At 32.6% G+C, this 19825-nt stretch overlaps 1 protein-coding gene across 2 annotated transcripts; it reads right to left on the minus strand.

The window, feature by feature from the left end:
- Positions 1-2263: 2263 nt before the first annotated feature.
- Positions 2264-19795, minus strand: LOC137922787 (uncharacterized). 2 transcript variants are annotated; one of them, XM_068765854.1, is made up of 9 exons: positions 19381-19795; positions 10171-10306; positions 8934-9030; positions 7084-7780; positions 6496-6597; positions 5776-5847; positions 4620-4709; positions 3672-3751; positions 2264-2729 (listed from the first exon to the last, which is right to left on the minus strand). In XM_068765854.1, the coding sequence occupies exons 1-9, from the start codon at positions 19577-19579 to the stop codon at positions 2706-2708; spliced, it is 1497 nt and encodes a 498-aa protein (XP_068621955.1). In that variant the 5' UTR covers positions 19580-19795; the 3' UTR covers positions 2264-2705. The 2 variants fall into 2 exon arrangements, with proteins under 2 accessions (XP_068621955.1, XP_068621954.1); XM_068765853.1 differs by having other exon boundaries at positions 19369-19795.
- Between the last annotated feature and the right edge of the window lie 30 nt (positions 19796-19825).

A 19825-nucleotide genomic window follows, 5' to 3' on the forward strand; every position in this document is an offset into this window, starting at 1 on the left:
ATGGCAACAACATACACTATAGATTTTTTAGTCTGTGCAACAATTCTCAGTAATTACCAAAAAAAAATTGGCACCGCTTACATTCGTCAATTAGCTAAGCTAATCATACCTTCCAAATGATTTCCTAAAATACTTTTGCCTTAAATTTACGTAATTACGTACCATCGGAAATTTTTTTAGAAAATGTCTGATATATCCTGTAAATAAAAAATGTTCAAGACTCATTTATTTATGGAAACATAAATAAAAAAATAACCATATCAGAAATCCCCAAATGTTGCACAGATTAAAATTTTATTATTATATATTTTTATGACACATTCGCAAGTAAAAATTTAATTTCTTATGACATCTCTCACACGTAACAATTTATTTTGTAGTTTCCATACCCTGTTGACAGATGTACGATATTCTTAGCACAGGACAAATATCTTTGACGAACATTCGATTAGATATCCCCGAAGTTACCATATAAAGTAAATGTAATGAACAGTGATATGCTTTACCCATTACAAAGTTATAATTAACTGTATACGCCTAACAGAGCTAACAACAGAAATTCACAATTTATCTCATTGGTTATTCAGAAAGGACGTAAGAATGCGTTTACACCGGTGGAAAAATGTCAGTCTCCTCTGTTGGAAAATTAAATATAATTTGTTTTGTTTTATCACTTAAAAGGAACACCGGGTAGTTTTACAACAAAACTACCCTAGAAATTTTTCCAACAATATTTTTTTAGGAAATTATACAGACCTTTGACAAAATATTAGGCGGGGAAAAGTTTTTTTGGCAAATTTTATATATAAATTTGTAATAAAAATTCTGTCGCTGTGCTATTGGTCAGTTTTGATGAGACTTAAGTTTACTTTTCAAATAAACAAATTAGTGTAATTTTATTTCAAGCTATTTGTTTGTTGTTGAAATTCCTTTTTCACTTTTTGTCATTATGAGTGAACTTAATGAAGAAATACAATAAATTCATAAAATTTTATTCAGGAAAAGTAAAAATGCAACACAAGCTACGAATTTTTTTTACGTTTATGGTCCTAACGTAGAGCATACCACGAGATGGTTTAATCCGGCTTATTTTGATGTGAATAATACACCTCGTTATGATATGGTCATCTAGCTTCGAATAAAATGGACGCCATTTTCGTAAAAGCGAATCAAGATCGGCACATCTCAAGAGATTGAGAATTGTAACAAGTTACAACGTAGTTGAATGTAGCTGATGATGGAAGAGAGATCTTATTACGTATGATAGACGAATATGTCAATAAAAGATTACGTGAAAAGAATTACTACTAATGTAAAGCCCCGCCCAAAACCAGATGGCGTTATAAGAGAAGTCTCCTGTTATTGGAGACTTCTCTTATAGGGTCATAAAAAGAAGAAAAAAAAACGTCGCTGAAGAATTATAAATTACCTAAGAATAGTTTTGACTCATTTGGAAAAAGCTATATATAGGGTATACAAAAAAACTCGATATTTGAGCATCACATGAGCTGAAAGAAATCTGATGAAATGTGAACTCATGAAACGTAATGAAACCAAACCGTTTTTGGGGAGATTGATAACTGGTAATGAAAAGTAAATCCCGTTCGATAAGGCTAACTATGTTAGGCTTCTGAAACTGTAGCAAAACTTAGATTAAATTGTAATAAAGTGTTGCTGTGAGTACAGAGGGATTGAAAGGATATTGTTTTTATGAGCTTTTACCGCTGTGCAGAACACTCGATTTGAATTTACACAGAGAAAACGGTTGGAATTAATTATTAAAAAATATACAGTATTTCAATGTGATATCGCTGACCACACTACATATTTAGCCACTCAGAAAAAAATAAAGTTTGGCAGGGAGGTAATATAACACCCGTCACATATCGACCTATTTCGATTTCTTCAGAATTGTTTAGGCAGTGTCAGGTTTACTAACGAGATGATAGTCATTAAAAAATGACGTCTGTATTGTAGTTAAATGATAATAAACTTTGAAAAGACATGTCTTGAATGTACATATAAAACGAAAGTAGTTTTTTCCCCGACCGAATACAATCAATAATTATAAAATTTGACAAGTGACGAATAGCAAAATTGTTTTTAACATGTTCTAGTCCAAGAATAAAATTATAATGCAAAAAAATGAAAAAATATGTTTTTTTTTATTATAATAATATTAAAAGAGAGTATAAAAATAATTAAATATATAAATTCTTTAAATTAATTACATTTTTTTAAAAAAAATCTCTATTAACTCTGTCAGGCTGCTACATAAGCTATGATCAAAACAACTAAAAAAAATATTAAAATTCGTCAAAACTATTTGACCAAAGGCTAAGTAAAAGTAAACAAATCATACCGCATGTGAATGAGAGCCATAATTATTGTACTCGACATTTGTTCCGACAACGAATACGTAATTCAAATATTTGTACAAATTTATAATACATACATTATCCTCGTGTACTTCACTGGCTATCGCCAACAAACACATTAAAGAATAAAATCCATCACGAAATTATTCTGGTTCTAATTTCCTCTTTATATGCACCATTACACGCTATTGCATATCGTCGAGGGACTTTATTCAAATAATAATAAAGACAATAAAAACATACACCGTCGAGAGATTGTCGTCGTTTAGAGAATTTATCTTTTTTTATACAATTACATTACATTGTTACTTTGGAATGTCTCTCGTCTCACTGAAGAATTCTCGTTATATCCTGAAAATAAAATTCAATCATTATTTGCCTGAAACACTAAAATACTGTTCGTTTTCGACCTAGTTCTGTTTTAAAGTTCATACAAACTGCATTATATATATGTGTGTATATATATATAACTATATCTATATTTTTATTACTATTTATTGATATTTATCGATACTGCTCTAGTCTCCTATTTTTATTATGTATAATAACTGAAAACAAGTGTTGGACACACTTGCCCAAGCTGAAGAGACATAATTTTTATTTCGTATGCAACAATTATTAGTTCGTTAACCACTTTACTTTATTCTGATTATTGAAAATCATCAGAATTATTAATTCTCTTATCATCTTCATCATTTCAACTTTAGGACGATCAGTGCCAATACCTACGTATGTTCAAAATTTTATTATTGTTTCAATCGATAGCCGCCTACTGGAAGACACAGGCCTCCCCCAATGATCGCCACGATGACCGGTCTTGCGCTGACTACCCGCTGGTAATTGCTAGATGCAGGCGGTCGCAACCCAATTAATGTCGTCGAACCATCTAGTAGGCTTATCTAAACCGCCTCTACCGGCTCATGGTCGCCATTCGAAAACCTTTCAGCCCCGAAGGCCATCGGTCGCACGAGCGATGTGCCCCACCCACCACAGCCACTTCAGACAAGCAATACTGCCTCGTCTCTTCTGCGGATCTCCTCATTTCTATTTCGATCTCGCAGCGAAACTCCATGCATAGCTATTTCGGTTGCTCTCTAAGTAACTAAACCTTTCCGATACACCACAGTAAGCTACCATGTCTTGGATACGTAATTCATCACTAACAACAACCACTGGTTAAGACCTTGGTCTTCAACCATTGTGGTATTTTTGAAGAGATGTTTCGAAGCTTCTAGAATGATGCCTCTCCGAATTGGAAAATTTTATAATAATAACCTTTAAAAAAAATTTTACCTCATATCTGTGTAACACCTGAGGACCGGTGTAGGGTGAGGTTTCACTGTAGAAGAATGGTCTTTTCATAGTATTTTGCCCTGAAATTAAAGAAAAAATATTGATTTACATAACATACAATAAATATAAAGTTAAAACTGGTAACATAACTAGACTATACTATACATTTATATAACAACTATAACTATATATATTATGACTTTCTTCCAAAAAGTGCTACAAAGAAAAAAGGTCGTATTATCAGATATATCTGCCTAAAATCATTTGAAAGCAAAACTAAGAAATTTAGAGAAAGTGACTTCAAAGATTGTCTTAATCTAATAGATAACTTAACAAAGCAACTATGTTCGGAGTAGCTATTTAGGCTATTAATAATTTGTTGTCTCACTCTCATAGGTATATATATCGTTAATCTGTCTCATTCGTCCACAATCCAAAAATCTTATCTCTACTCATAGATAGACTCAAAAAAATATACAAAATTTTTTTTAAAGTGTATATATATGTATGTATGTATATATGTGTGTATATGTATATATACATATATAAACACATATATATATATGTATATATATATATACATACATATATATATATGTATATATATATACATACATATATATATATATATATATATGTATATATACATATATGAGTGTTTATATATATTTTTTTAAAAATTCAAGAACACTGGCGGTATTTATAAGTTAACACTGCAAACTTATGTGCAAATTCAATCTAAAATATTAAATGATCTCTGTTTAGAGACATTAAATTTAACTGTTGTTGTGCTCTGTTAGTCTTATTGACTTTTGCAACTTTATTGGACTTATGACTCTGTCTGGCACATAAAGCACTATGAAGTTGTGTGCATAATTAAGATCAGTGTCACAAGACCGTTAACATTAACTGTTTGTCCGATTTAAAATATGTCGAATTTCAGCTTACATAACTGCGTGTGAGCTGCTAACGCGTTCTGTTTGGCTATGAGCAGCTCGGGGCCCGGTCTTGATACCTGCTCATAGTAACCTGACACTCCTGCAAAATAAATAAAAATTACAGTCAAAAGATGTAGTAGTTCTACTTCCATTAACTATTAAAAAAATAACCTTTAGTTTTTATTTTTTTTTCACTGCAAGACTCAAAAAACTTTTAAAAAGTTTACGATAATTTATGAAGCGCCTCCTACTGGGAAGGACAAGAAACTCAGCGTGGTTAGCATTTTTTTGTTTTGTTTTTTTTTTTATGATTGTCTTAACTGATTTCTTTTTGCTAAATATGAATTTTAGAGAAAAATCCTTAATAATTATGTAATTATATTTTCCTAGTATTTTTGCAGTTCAGAATATTTTTTGATAGATTACATCCTTTCACATTTTTTGGCAAACTGGGAACGTTTTTTATTTTACTCTGTGGTAAGAATTTAAAAATAAAAGCATTGCCAATCTCAAAACAGGAGGAATGCTCAACTAATTAGGCCAAAAATTTTATTTATAAGACTTATGTTCCTATGGACACAAAAATATAAAAACTGTGTGCCATAATTAAATCTCCTTTGCTTTTTTTTCATACAAACCATAGAATAAATTAAAATAGTAGTCAGCTGTTGAAATTTCACGACAATTAAAACCACAAGTAACACAGATAGGTGAAAATAATTTTGTAGTATACCATTAAGCATTACAAAGAAAATATAATCCCGCTAAATGAAGTTTTGCATTATATGTATAAGGAAACTTATTTTTGTATGCAATTGTTGTTTATTATTAACACGTTAAATCAATAAATGAACTCATGACTGAATTGCGTTTTATTTGGGTTTATTTTAACTATAATATAGGACTGCACTGGCCAATCATTTCTGACAGTGCAAAGTACGGCCAACAAAAAGATAGGTATTATTTCTACTTATTAGCACATAGATGCCCACTGTAAAGCTTGCGCTGCCCGCATTCACAACTTCCCGCGACCTTCATTATGTCGTCGTACCATTTAATTATTTTCTTAATAAAGAAGTATGAAAATGTCATTTAACAACACATATATGTACGTAGATATCTTAAATATAAAAACTAATAAAAAAATCATATAGGTTTTCTCTTACCATTTGTATCATTATGTCCTCCATTTGCCTGATAATAGGGACTTCCCTGCGGTTGCAATAAATTTTCACGTCCTGAAAACAGAGTTCAATTATTAATGTTGTAGCGTCTTTTCCCCAAACACGTTGTTCATTTCTCTGAAATATGCATTTAAATAATACAGTCAATTCAATACATGATAAACATCTACTGAATTAGCCTATTAGTAGAAATTAACGTCTTAATAATAAACAATGATTGTTTATTTCTCTCACAGGCCGCACAGACCGCAGCGTTCCGTGGAATATAGAATGTAAAGGAGATCATATATCTAGAGTCAATAATCAGCGATCAGGGCGGGTATGTCACAAGGAGAATCGAAAAAAAAATTAAATAGCAAAAATGCGATAAGTTGATCACAATATTGTACAATAGTAATGTCTTCCGAACTACAAAAATGAGGCGAGTATCAATCACAAGTCATCATGGCGATTTTGGGGGGGTGGCCTATGCCTTCCCATATAGAGAAGAACCTTGCGGCTTTTATACCCTAATCCGAAATGAACTTGCATCTCCTGAATCCAAAAGTTAAATATATTAACCTGATTCATGGTAGAACAATGCCTGTAAAGAGCATGTTCAATGAAATAAACAGATGTTGAGTAGCTGTTTAGCTGGTTTGTTTTATGTACTAAAATTTAAGTATTTCAAACTACTACTACTAAGCAAATGTCAAAAGTTACCATTATTTACATCCGGCTCTTGTTTGACCTGATGCTGTAATTGTTCCAGAAGCCTTTGCTGCTCTACATGCCTTTGACCTTCGTTATACAGGGCGTTGGGATCTGTAACATTGGAAACATACGTTTTGTACATACTTAGGAGAAACCACCACTGGTGAGAAACCACCCATTCACATATTTTATTACTGCGTCAGAAGCGAAAATAATAACCAACATTGATAACTGTAGTGTATATATAGAGCCTAGCTACAATTTCGACGCAAACGTAAAGACTACATCACTCCTAAAAGTATTGCTGTGCCCGTAGTGCTGATGGCTGCTGGAGCCTTTAGGTACTGGAGCGGAAAATCACAGATGTCAAACACAGATTAGGATGCCCAACACCACGTGAACAGACAACCTGTTAAGGTTTTTAGAAGGCGCTGGATGAAGACCGTTTCCAACTGATTCTTTTTGGAAATAAACATGGCAGGCTTTTGTCTAGCATTGGACATTCTTCAGCTGAAATGATGATGTTAATGAGGTGAATATTGTATTAAAGGTGTTTTTAAGTTGCGTAAGAATTTAATTAATCTAAGATGTAATTACCTATCTGATCTTTTGACCGTTCATATAGAAATTTATCGTCCTCCGTTCCAAAGTCTATCTCTTGCTTTATGTGATTTTCGTTAAAAAAGTTTTGATTCTCTGTGATTCTGTGAGGCTCTTGCAATAATTGTAAGTTGTGCTGTTGATTCCTCAGCACTTCCGCGCTGTCAGGATATCCGTTAGTGTACGCGATATAGTTATCGTTCCTGTTCGTATACTCCTGTTTCTCTTCGTATGTGTACATTTCTGGTATTTTCTGATACCCGTTCTCCATTACCGGTTTTTGGTACATTGGATCGATCGCTGGTTTTTCGAAACCGTTCAACGATTTCCTTTCCAAGGCATACTTTTCTGCTTCCTTATTGTACTCCTCGTTTGTTTGCGGGATGTAGTCTTCGTTCGATTCAGTGTAATCTTCGGGCATTTCGTATTTTTTTATTTGACCTTCGTATGTTTCCATGTCTTTTTGAAACGACACTTGGTTGGAGAACGAGTCGAGGTGATCCGGGCTGAAGGACTTCTCAGATGACTCGCTGTAACTGTTGTTGGGTTGGGTGTCGTCTTCTTCCGACAGGATGGGGTCGGTCTGCATGAACGCGTCTTGCTTCTTAGGTCTACCCTGGCTCTGATCGTCGTGCTGCTGAAGCGGAGAAATATTGTTCGCAATTGCGTTTAGCGCCTGCAGTCGATACACAATCTGTAAAATTACAAGTAATATATACAAAATTTGATTACAAACATTATCAATTTTAACACTTCCTTGATTCGGTTCATCAAGTATTAAAAACTAGCTGTCTCCAAAAACTACGTATATATAACTTTTGACAAAAGTTGTGGTAGTCTAATAGAATAAATAAATAAAACGTATTTTAGAACAGTCATTCTACTTATTGATGACTTACAAAAATTAATTTTCTTTTTTGTGCACTGCAAGACTAATAATTGGACTATATTCTTAATGGAAAGCTTTTTGGTGCATCTTTTTGTTGCATATAATATTTTGTGCAGTGGTAGTCCAGCGGTTAGGACTGAGACTTGCAGTTGTAGGTCGTGGGTTTGATTTCAGTGATACAATCTTATAAAATTCACAATTTGTGCATTCATTATATAGGATTGCCACTGCGCACAAGCAAGTTCCAAGTCGATGTCCTCAGTGTATTAAAAAATACCACACTTCGTTCGCCAACCTAAGCCAAGCGTGGCGATTATAGTATATCCCCCATTAATATATTTGTATATGTAGGCTTATGCTTGCAGTGGGCGTCCATGGGCTGAAACGACGACGACGACCTTCCTGTTTGTATAGAAAAATATATATGTATGTAAAAATTTTCACGAAGATAGTAGATTTTTTCTCTTCATAAGAAATTTTCTCATTCCTTAATAAGGATAATAATATAGACTAGTCGATTCGTCCCCGTTATATAATCTTTACAGATATTATTTTACTGTTATACATTATTTTAACTGTAGCTAATAAATACTAAATAACTAATTATATGGGCACAGAATATGAATAGTCTTAAGTACTCTTATTACTGCGTGAAATCAACATCATTTATCAGCCGATAGTCGCCCACTGAAAGGAACAGGGCCTTCCTTAGAGTTCACCACAGTGACCGTCCTTGCGTTGCTTGTTTTCAGCGACTTTTCGCTACAACACATACAACTACATAGTGTGGGTGCGACAGGTTCCGACTTATACCATGTAGCCCGGTCCACCTAGTGAAATACGTACATTCTTAGTGAAATAATAAATAGTTATTGCATGTTGTAATGTGAACTTATAAAATATATTTTTGGATACATAGTGATGAGTGCCTGAAATAAATAAAAACACATTCACTCACGTTATCTGAACCATCATTTGCGAGTAGAACTCTGTCCGGTGTGGTGGCAACGGGCACTGTAGACTGACTATTTAAGCACCATTTCTCTGTTTTGTCACTAAAAACATATTACTGATGTACTTAATGAATTAATTGTAAATTCAAATATATATATTTAAATTTATAATTAATGAAATCGACACTAGTTAACACACAATAAATTCTATAAATCGATAAACGAAAGAATCTATCGTGGATCTAGCTTCTTGGTTGCCGGTCAGGCCTCAACTCCAGAACTCTAAGACCTCAGCGGTCATATGTTCTACCAGCTATGTAGCCTGCCCACTGTCACTTTAGCTTGCCAACCCGCTAGGCTATTTAGATTACTTTCGTTTGTCCACGAATCTTCCCATAACTGATTCAATGTCGTGGAGAATCTATCTTTAAATCAATGTGGTTTCAGGTATAATAAATAACATAATAATGAAGGCGGAAAAAGGGTTTTCAAAATTCCGATAATTACATATTAAAATTATTGTTTTGTTTATATTCCTACAGACTGTACTAACAGAAGTAATTGTCCTATCGCATTCCAATAGAAAAAAAAAATAACATATTTCAGAATGTTCACTATCTACTAATCACCCTGGATTAAAAATGGGTGTAATTTTTTTTCCTGGTTAGTGACAAATCACCCTTTTAAAGCTTTTAAACCTATTTTCATCACTTACATATTCGCTTACTTCAATATGTATATATATAGCAGGGGTGGCCAAGCTCTTTAATAGTTGGAGCCATTGTTCGAAATTTAAATTTTTTTTGCGAACCGCAATGTAATACGCATTTAAAACACCCAAAGGATTTTTTTACAACAATTATATTTTCTGAAATTATATGACAAAAGTACAAAATATGTGTATTGTAGTTAGATATAATGGTATACGTATATGACAGCACTCTTAATAATACTTGAGATGCCGGTTAGTTAATTATGATCGGTGTTTGGATTTTGCCAATTTTAAGGTGGAATAATAATGGTAAATATTTACAACAAGAATTTGTTTCGATTACCCAGGAGCTGACATAGGTTATATAATTTTAAATATTGGAATAATTCTACAATCAATCAGAGCCAAAAATAATCGTTCAAAGAGCCGCATGTGGCTCGCGAGCCACAGTTTGGCCACCCCTGATATAAAGTAATATTATTTTGTTTACTCGTTAATCCAAAAAATATTAACGGAAACAGTTTTATTACCTGACAATATCCTCCTTCCTTCCCTCCTTGTATTTAACTGTGCGACTTTTACGTATGACCATGACGGAACCATCAGGGTTCAATTTGGGAAGATTTTGTGATGGCACTGCATCTTTGCTTAATGTTTTCCATTGGCCTGATAACAAATATATTTAGACGTTAATAAAATGTGGCAGTTAAGATAAATAAACACAGTTTAAAAATAAAATAAAATACACTTTTCCACCAATATATGTTATTATTTACATAGAAACATTTACAATGAGTTATATAAAAACTAGAATCGGATTGAGCTCCCCTATAGTCTGTGAAGAATCCTCAACAAACAAATGTGTTTTATGTGGTCACCTTTATATCTTTAACACGAGAGGAATGAATTCCCAAAAACTTTATTATCTCTTTAATAACCGACAGACTTACTTTACCAAGTTTTTTTCAATGTTTTTGTTCGACATTATAAGCCCGGAGAAAGATATAACAAGGTTATCTTTATTTCTACAGCTATCATTATTCTAGTTCCAGTGCTGTTAGATGCAAAACATCTTCACTTATAAATAATGATAAATTAAACTTAAGTTTTACTTGAATCAAGTAGTTAAACAAAGTTCATTAACAAACACGTTTAACGCAGCGGTCTTTACACCTTCCCTTGGTTAGAAGTGGCAGTAGTCTATACCTTTTTGCAGTAATTAAGCTTGACAGCTCCTTTCGGAACATCAACACGGAAAATTTTAGTCAATGATTCTTATTTTTCAGCCGATTGACGCCCACTGATGGCAGAGGCTTCCGCCAAAGATCGTTACAATGACCGGTCGTGCGCTACCCGTATCTAGTCTACTTAAACTACTTATTATCTACTCGACTTCTATACAGTCATCAGTTATATAATACTTAGGTGTATTATAATACTAAGACTTATATAACATAGGTGTAAAAGGTTTAACCCTTTCCACTAAAAGGCTGTTAGGTAGCATCGATAAAATTTAATTGAATTATAGTATCTTGCGATTCTAAAATATGTTTCATTCATTCGTGATTCAAACATTTTAGTAACAAAAATCTTTCCTGTTTTAAAATTTTCCGCAAAAAAAAGTATTACACCATGTCGAGTATCACTCGACAGTGGAGCTTGTGGAACAAAATCAGTGTCGAGTGACACTCGACGTTGGAGTGGAAAGGGTTAAATGTTGTAAAGCTCAATCGTTGTCAATTATTGAATTGTATCGCCTATTTAATAATCAATGGTTTCAGAAAGAATAAAATACGTAATGATAATATAGTAAGAAAAAGCATTTTTAATATTATTAGCTTGTCATTTGCGAAAGAGTTCCTGATGGATAATTTTATACAGATTGATTAAAAATATATGAGAAGACTTTCAATGTGTTAATGTAAATCTCATATGCTGCCAAGCCAATTAATAAATAGTATATACCCTGTACAAAAATGAAATGTTTTTGAAAAAATAAATGACGTAATGATGATATAGTAAGAAAAAGAGTTTTCGAAATTATTGCCCCGTCGTCGCTTTCCAATAGTATCACAGTAATAACATTATACAGGGTCGAATCGAAAATGCAAAAGGTTTAAAGTTTTGATGTATCATTCTGTATCACCCTGAATAATATTTATTTCACCAGGATGTAGACCCTAAAGCACAACCTAGAAATAACTTAAAAAGAAACTTCAAAACAAATTAGAAAAATTACTTTAAAAGGTGCACCCAATATTGTGTTACAAAATCATTTAATCATTTATGTGACGTAATAAATAATATGTTATAAAAGTCAATATTACCACAACATGCTCACTTCTAATTACGTTCCATGACATAATATCGAACTGCCTATTGCACTCCGGGAAATATGCGATAATTATTATAAACTTCCTCTCATTTTGTCTTAATCTCTCACATTATTTTTTTTTATTAAATCATATGTTGCTCACACAGTTTTTAAAACTCTCCAGTTAAAAAATAACATTAATAAAAAATATTTTAAAATTAGAAAACAGAACTCTTCCTATTCTTTCAAGTACCTACATTAAACCATTTTGTTCTTAACCCTTTCACGACCACGGGGACGCCGGTGTCCCAAGCAAAAATCATGGATTAATTAAATATTTACGTAACCATTGTAAATTATTTTTTTGTTTTAATATTTCGGAAAGTACCTTTTTATTATTTTTTACTGGCAATATAGGATAACTAACACCGTTTATTGTTTATCGTCATCGGAACGTCAGAGTTCTTTTGGCGCGAATGATCTGCTGTTTGGAATAAATAATTGATATTGTAAAAGTGCTTTTCAAGTTTTAACAGTGTCAAATTATCATTACCTGTTAAGTAAATTGTTATTCTAAATATTTAGTAGTAATGTATTTATGTTGTATTTTGTGATAAATCGTTATAAAGATTATGGGACACGGATGTCCCTGTCGGCGTAAAGGGATACTTTTTATACGGAATTTCTTAACTTTTGGTTTGGTGATCTACCAAAATACTATCATTTTCTTATTCATATTTTTCTCAGAATATGTTTCGTAAGGGACGTGGAGTTTTTGAACTTCGAAAAAATAAAATTCTTCAAATTTTTGTGGGTGACGATAGCGATGAGGAAGATGATTTAGTGCTTGATGACGAAGACCAAAGACTTCTAGTACAGGATGATGACCAAGGGGTATTTGATGTCGAGGTTGAAGAAACGACGACTCTTCAACGGCAAGAATCACCTGAACCTTCAACGTCTCAAAAAAACAATCCATCTAATCATTAACAACAGGAATTGTTTCGCCGAGTACCACAAATAACTTGCCCTATTATATTTATATTATTCATAAACAAGTAAAAAAAAGTACACTAAGTAACAAATGTACATTATTTACAACAAAACAGACTTACCAATAAGTAAACCAAAATTTAGAGTTTAAGTAGAAAGTAACCCTTAGCGACCATAGGGACATATTTGTCCCATAAATTTCCAAAAAAAATGTAAAACTTTTTTGAATTTTTAGTATAAATTATGTTTTTAGGATGCCTATTAATTCATTACATCTAGCTAAATTGATTAAATAAGGTACCGTAACCTTATTGTCCTGAAAGGGTTAATATTCACAAATTGGAGACAACTTAATCATTTTTTATTTCAGGATAATCCATTTACCGTGTGATAATATTTATTTTTAACGTTTTTACTTGAAGTTTCAACCAACCATAAAGTCACGACAGACTTCGTTATTTTTTTGTGATGAAGCTCTGCCTCGTGCTATTTACAACTGGTTTGAACTAGTTATCAAAAGTGGTGGATTCTAAATCCAGTGATAATCGAGATAGACGTCCTTTAACAGCAACTACTGGAACTAACAACGATGTTACCAATCGAGATCAAGATTGGGCATTGGGCATCAAATTAAAAATATTTTTCACGAACATTCAGTCAGGTTTTTGGATACTTGATACATTGACCAAGGCTCTAAAACGTTATCCTATTGATTGGTGCATGTTAAATGGTATCGGAGATCGACGGTGGTGTCTCAAATACTTAACATTTGACACTGTTACAGGTGACGAAACTTAAATATATTTTTAAGTTCCCGAAATCTAGATAACCTTCGCAGTGGATGTTTCCTTAAGAAGAATTGCAAACAAAAATAAAGGAATTTAAGCATATATGAAAGATCCCCTCGTTCTTTATTCAACATTGTTAGAAAACAGTAACATCGGAGTTGTACACTAATATTTGTTTATTCTTGTTTTAGAAAATATTAATTAAAGCATCCACACTGCAGTCTTCCTTTTGTATAACGCTACATTTAGCCGACCTAATGAACAACCGAGACTATGCTAGGTGAGAAATTATATAGCGATTTACATTTATTCCCGAAAATAAAAGAAAAAAAAATCATGGAATACATCTACAAGATGCCAAAAGTAGCTGCGTCCGAAAACGCCATAAAAAAAAGTCCCTCAAAGAGGAGTAGGCACACTACTTACAACAATAGTTTTATAGGAAGAACGATATTCAAAGAGACTATTTTGAAAGACCATCTATAAATGTAGAACAAATATTTGATATTCTAAAACTTTTAAGTGTCTTCGTTATTATCTCATGATTGAGGGTCATGGCCCAGCAGGTCTGTTTTTGCCATCATTTTTTTTCAGGCTATTATTATAGATATTATCTGAAATGTTACCTCTCGTATAATATTATAATTAGACAACACAGAAGCCAACAAGACCGCTTTTTAAATGTTGAGCATTTTTTGCAATCATACTAACAATACAAAAAAACCAGTGTATACATAATAAACGTAAATAATGGTGAATTCAAAACCGATACAGATAAAATAAATATTGATTTAAATACGTTTAGAGAAAAAAAAATTACTTGCACCTTTTTGAACAAATCTGTTAGGTACTTTTTCAATTTATTTTTAATTTATTCTAAATTTAAAATTGATGAAAGTTTAGCTACAATCATTCTTTCATTACCTAGAGTTTTTTTATTTAGCTATAGCTCGTATGTGACTGTAGTGTAACAATGATGTTTCTAATTACGTCTCGCTGATTAGCGTCTGGACGCCAATTAGCTGTTTTCCTTGTATGCCTTCTGATTAGAGATATAAACAGTCATGTTAGATCGCAGATGATCATCTTTAAGAATACAGGGTAATTGGTTATAGATGTAAAAGCTTTTAAGTGGTGCGTATATAACCAAAAGGCATTCTACGAATGTTAACTCGGCATTCTGTTTGCCGTTATACATATATTGAAAAAGTGTTTAAATAAATAATTATAGTTTATTATTTATCCTTGCAGACTTTCTTCTGTCAGACATTACTGACCAGTTGGTTTAAAAAAGGAAAATAATATTTTTCAAAGTAATTATTTTACATAGGTTGGTTGGAAAAGTACAGATCTATACATTCACCCTTTTATAACTTTTACACCTATAACCAAACGCCCTTTATAATTCAATTACTGATTATTCGTTAGTATTAATAGCTACACTAACTTTCAAGGTAGCTGAGAGCAAAAAGTGTAGTAGTTTTTCATTAACCGTGATCTAGTCATCATGAAGGCTGAAATCTACATGATCAGCTCGAGTCATAAAGTAGGCCCCAGGCCGTTCTCAACGAGCCAGGCGACGGGCTAATTTCAGAGGCAAAAGGGACTACAGAGAATAGACGTGTGCGCTGCCTCTACTTAAGCAGTAAAGGCAGATTTCTACATTTACAGATTCCCCGATCTTGGGAGGGAATATAACCGAAAGGCAGCCGAGCTTTTACATGACTTAGGTGGGCCGCTTTGAGAAGTAACCTGGAGCAAGGACTCTCAAGAGGGAACCAAGGCTAGGACAGTCACTCTACACGCGCTTAGTATATCGATTAACTTGTGCCGGAGTCGAACCTCGACTTGGTCGTTTGCGTTTGCGACGGCTAATATACTACTATTTAATTTTACTACCACTCCGAAAAGGGTGTGCTGGGAGAATTGGTGGCGGACGAATCTCCAGCAACGCTTCTATCAGAAAATCAGAGTCAGTCGCGGACGATAAGGACGAATCTCAATACCCGCACTCCTCTTAGGGGGGGCGGTTTTGGGTGATCATCTTACACTTGCTTTAGTGGTCACCCTGGCATCTGAATAGAAATACACGATGATAGAACACCGTACGGCTGTTATAACCAGTCCGTGCCGCCGCGCCGGTATAGAAAAGATTTTTCCCTACGCAAAAAAGGAAAAATAAAAACCCCGCGAACTAGTTTTCGCTAAAAAACAAGCTTTTTACAAATGTTCTTTGTCACTGGTAAGATTCTTGAGGCATTTGATTTAAATTATCGTGCGATTTTTGAGGTAGGCTTACGCCTTGCAGTGGGCTTCTTAGTCTAGAAGTGGTTTTCATCATATTGGTACGTTCTAAATCTAAAAAAAAATATTTTTTTTTGTTACCAACAATATTAAACGAATTGTATCACATCTGACTTGCCTTTTCGAAGAAATGAATTTATAAGTTAATGTTTTGGGACAAAGTATTTTGTATTATTAATTTTACTAATGAAATTCTTCGGTTAATTTATAATGGTTGATGTTGATGTGTAATTCTTTCCGACTAGACTTAAGTACGATGTCCGTTTTAAGTTATAAATTTCGATCCAATTAATTAATATAAATCTGCCTTCCTTAACACTGTAGTGACGTCAAAAATAACTCAATAGTAAAGTCCAAATTTAAATTATATTATTAAAGAATTATTGCCGGAGTGACTGAGTCACACAATTACCAGAATATTGATGATAGTCCTTGAATGACAAGGAATTTATTCCGTTTCTTGGCAATTATAGGTTTGATTTAAGTTTCACACCGACGACCATAAACCGGAATATAAAGATCTAGTTCGAATACACAATAGAACAGTTCGTTAGTCATATTATTAATAGTACAATTTAATTTATTACGTACAGTAGTACATTTATTACGCGAAAGTTTAAAATCACAAATATTAAATATGCATATATGCCTACTCTGTCAGTTCCAAAGGAAAGACGATCAAGCAAAATAAATAAAATGAAAAACCGGATTTCATCATCATATAAAAATAAACATATGAATAACATTGACTCAACATTACACTAAATAATCAATGCATTCTTTTTTCAAAAATTCGAGTAGACAAAGATGAATAATCTAATATTCTTATCTTTCACCTAGAAATACTTTTTCATCCATTAGGAAAATACCACAAGGATTAAATTTAATCATGTAACTAAGTTTCAGTAGTATCATAAATTTCACCTACAGGAATTATTTCAGTCGCTACCATAATCAACTAAGGATCAACTCTACACAGTATTCCTTGACCGGATATATCACTTTGTGTTGTATTTTTTAACAGTTGCTTATAGGAAGCATGAATAAATAACCACAGTCTATTTGTTTAAAAGTAGTACTGTATCTTTGACCTAACCTTTATATATAGGTGGCTACAAATGTGAAAATGGCTTTCACTAGCTCTTCACTATAGCTGTAGAGTGAGAGATCAGATACATTCCCTATCCATTTCCATGGTCTCATTCAACTACTTTCGCACATGATTGATGCTTGTCCTGCCTTTTCTAAACCTCAAACAAAATTTATCAGAGGCGAACTGTTAGTTAAATATACAAATGAAAAATTCAATTTATGATATTTTTTAACTTGTTATGAATAAAAGATACTTTCTCAGATTTTAAACAATTTAATAAATAATAAATCAGTAAGTAAATCATCTTCTAATTAAACTCAGATTAGATTATGCGCATACACTTTGTACACATGCATGTGCGCAAAGGGTACAAGACATTTAGGAATTTATTTGCAAACAGTGTAAAACAACTTTTAGTAGCTCCTAAAGGAGAAACATATTTTAGTATTTTGTAAATTAATGTTTTACTTGATCAAAAAAAATTCTGTATTAATACAAAATATAAACTACAAAAGAAAGTCATTTATTTAATTTAATTTTAGGTAGATTATTAAATATAGGATATAATTATGTGATCTTTTATATAGATGAAATGAAGGACTAAATAAGTTGCAAAGTGTAAAACTTGAGAATAATTTTTTTCAAATTTAAGTAATCATGGTTGTAACAGAGATAAAATTAAATACAAACAAGTAGCAATAAAATATAAGTCTTATTTAAAAAACCACAATTATTAAAAGAAAATCGGGCAAATGAAGTCTCGCAGTCTAAATAAGAAAGTAAATACTGCTTATTATTTAAACCGATAAATAATGTGATGTCTCTTAGGCTATAATTTTTTTTTCTGTTTGTCTGTGACCTGTAAATATTTTTAATGACATGGTAATGTATTTGATGTTCAAAAAGAACAAGTATTCTAGACTAGCCCAATATTGCCCTATATTGACATTCTAAATGCAACACAGATCAAATAAACGGCTCTTATTAAAAAAAAATGATTAAGACAATAGTACCTTAAAATAACTTCAAATCCGTTTTAATTAAGCTAAAGTATAATGGAGTATAATGCTCTTAAAATAAGGATTAAGGGTCTACACACACTAGGAAGGATTGGTAACCCCAGCAAAGGTAATCCCGTAAAGCGCCACTGGACACTTTGTCATTGCAAAGTATCTCTTGGTGTGGCCTATTAAAATAATAACAAATGTGGTGTGCACAAACCACCCTGTTTACAAAACCTCAACCTGCGAATATCACAATGTCCTTTAGTGTGCAATTGCATCTGATTACAGGATCACTTAACACACTCCAATGCAGTGTCAAGAAATCATTTTTTATGCTACAGAATCAATTCAAAACAGTGGAATTTAAATTATATTGCAACCACACAAGATTGAATGTTCTTTGGTAAAAATTTAAATGCCCTACTATTCCATCCCTGTTTATATAAATATAATGGAATCTACAGGAATGTATAGGATATATCTAAGTCCAGCAGTGGATGTTCTGTTGCTGAAATGATGATAATATATATACCTAATTAGCATTTTAGTTAACTATATAGTAAAAAAAAATGATATTAGCAAAAAGTATCAACTGATACTGCATGTTTTAAAAAAGAAATAATTCCAACTGCATGTTTTCCTGTCTTGTAATTGAGGTAAAGTCTAAGTTTCATCAGCATTTCTCTTTTAAAGAGGGAAATTAAATTTACATGTTTAGCCTCAATACATATAAAATCACTCTTTAAATTTATAACAATTCATCTATATAATAACTTCAAAGCTTTCAGTAATAATTATTAAGGAGATTATGGAAATAATGTAACAAAAAAGTACAATATACTATAACCTTGTGTCTTACAGGAAAAGCACTTTAGATGATAAACATGATTTTCTAATAAAATGTAATATGATCAATAATGTTTGAATGAAGAAGAAATGCATGTGTAACTAAAAGAAATATTATGAATTAAAAAAGCAATGTTGTTTGTAAACAATACATAAATAAACAACTAAGCATAAGAAACATGTCCTATAAGATTCTAATAAGCGCAAAATAGTACTAAATAAAAAATAAACATGTAACTAAATCTAAAAACTTGTCACCATTTACATCCGGGGAGTGATCATTGGTGATTTTCCCCAACAAAGTATACAATCATTGAAGATGACTCATTTAAAGTCCTCGTTAAAACACTACAACATACGAACCAGAGATGGAAAAACCCAAATACCTTTATTCTTACCCATTGTAGTGACGTTGTAGTCGGCCTGGGTGAAGTGGAGGCTGCACACCTTGGAGTATTTTGTATATGGTTTGCCGCGTTTGAGAATAATATTCCACTTGTCGGCCATTGTAATGTCGCGCGGGAATCGGTGGAATTTAACATTCTTGGTCTTGCCGGCGAGAGACGTGCACTGTGGTACTGTACAGTAGTAACCCATCGCGAATCCGCTGCAACCTTTGTTGTTGAAAACCAAATTGTTTGCAGCGGTGCAGGCTCCCGCTTACGCGCAAACTTCTTAGCATTAATAAAATATAAAATTAAATATGTCCGCCGTGTCTTTAATACTGATTATTTATTGCAATCGTTATCACTTTAGCAAAAATCGGAAACATCGCACCGCAGCCTTGAAATATTTGACATGTATTCACCTTTTTTTCCCTTCCCCACTTTGTCGGAAAATGGC

This window comes from Battus philenor, unplaced genomic scaffold (assembly GCF_028537555.1).
Source record: "Battus philenor isolate CCGP_79_NKW_IND1 unplaced genomic scaffold, ilBatPhil1.0.hap1 SCAF_20, whole genome shotgun sequence".
Taxonomy (NCBI): domain Eukaryota; kingdom Metazoa; phylum Arthropoda; class Insecta; order Lepidoptera; family Papilionidae; genus Battus; species Battus philenor.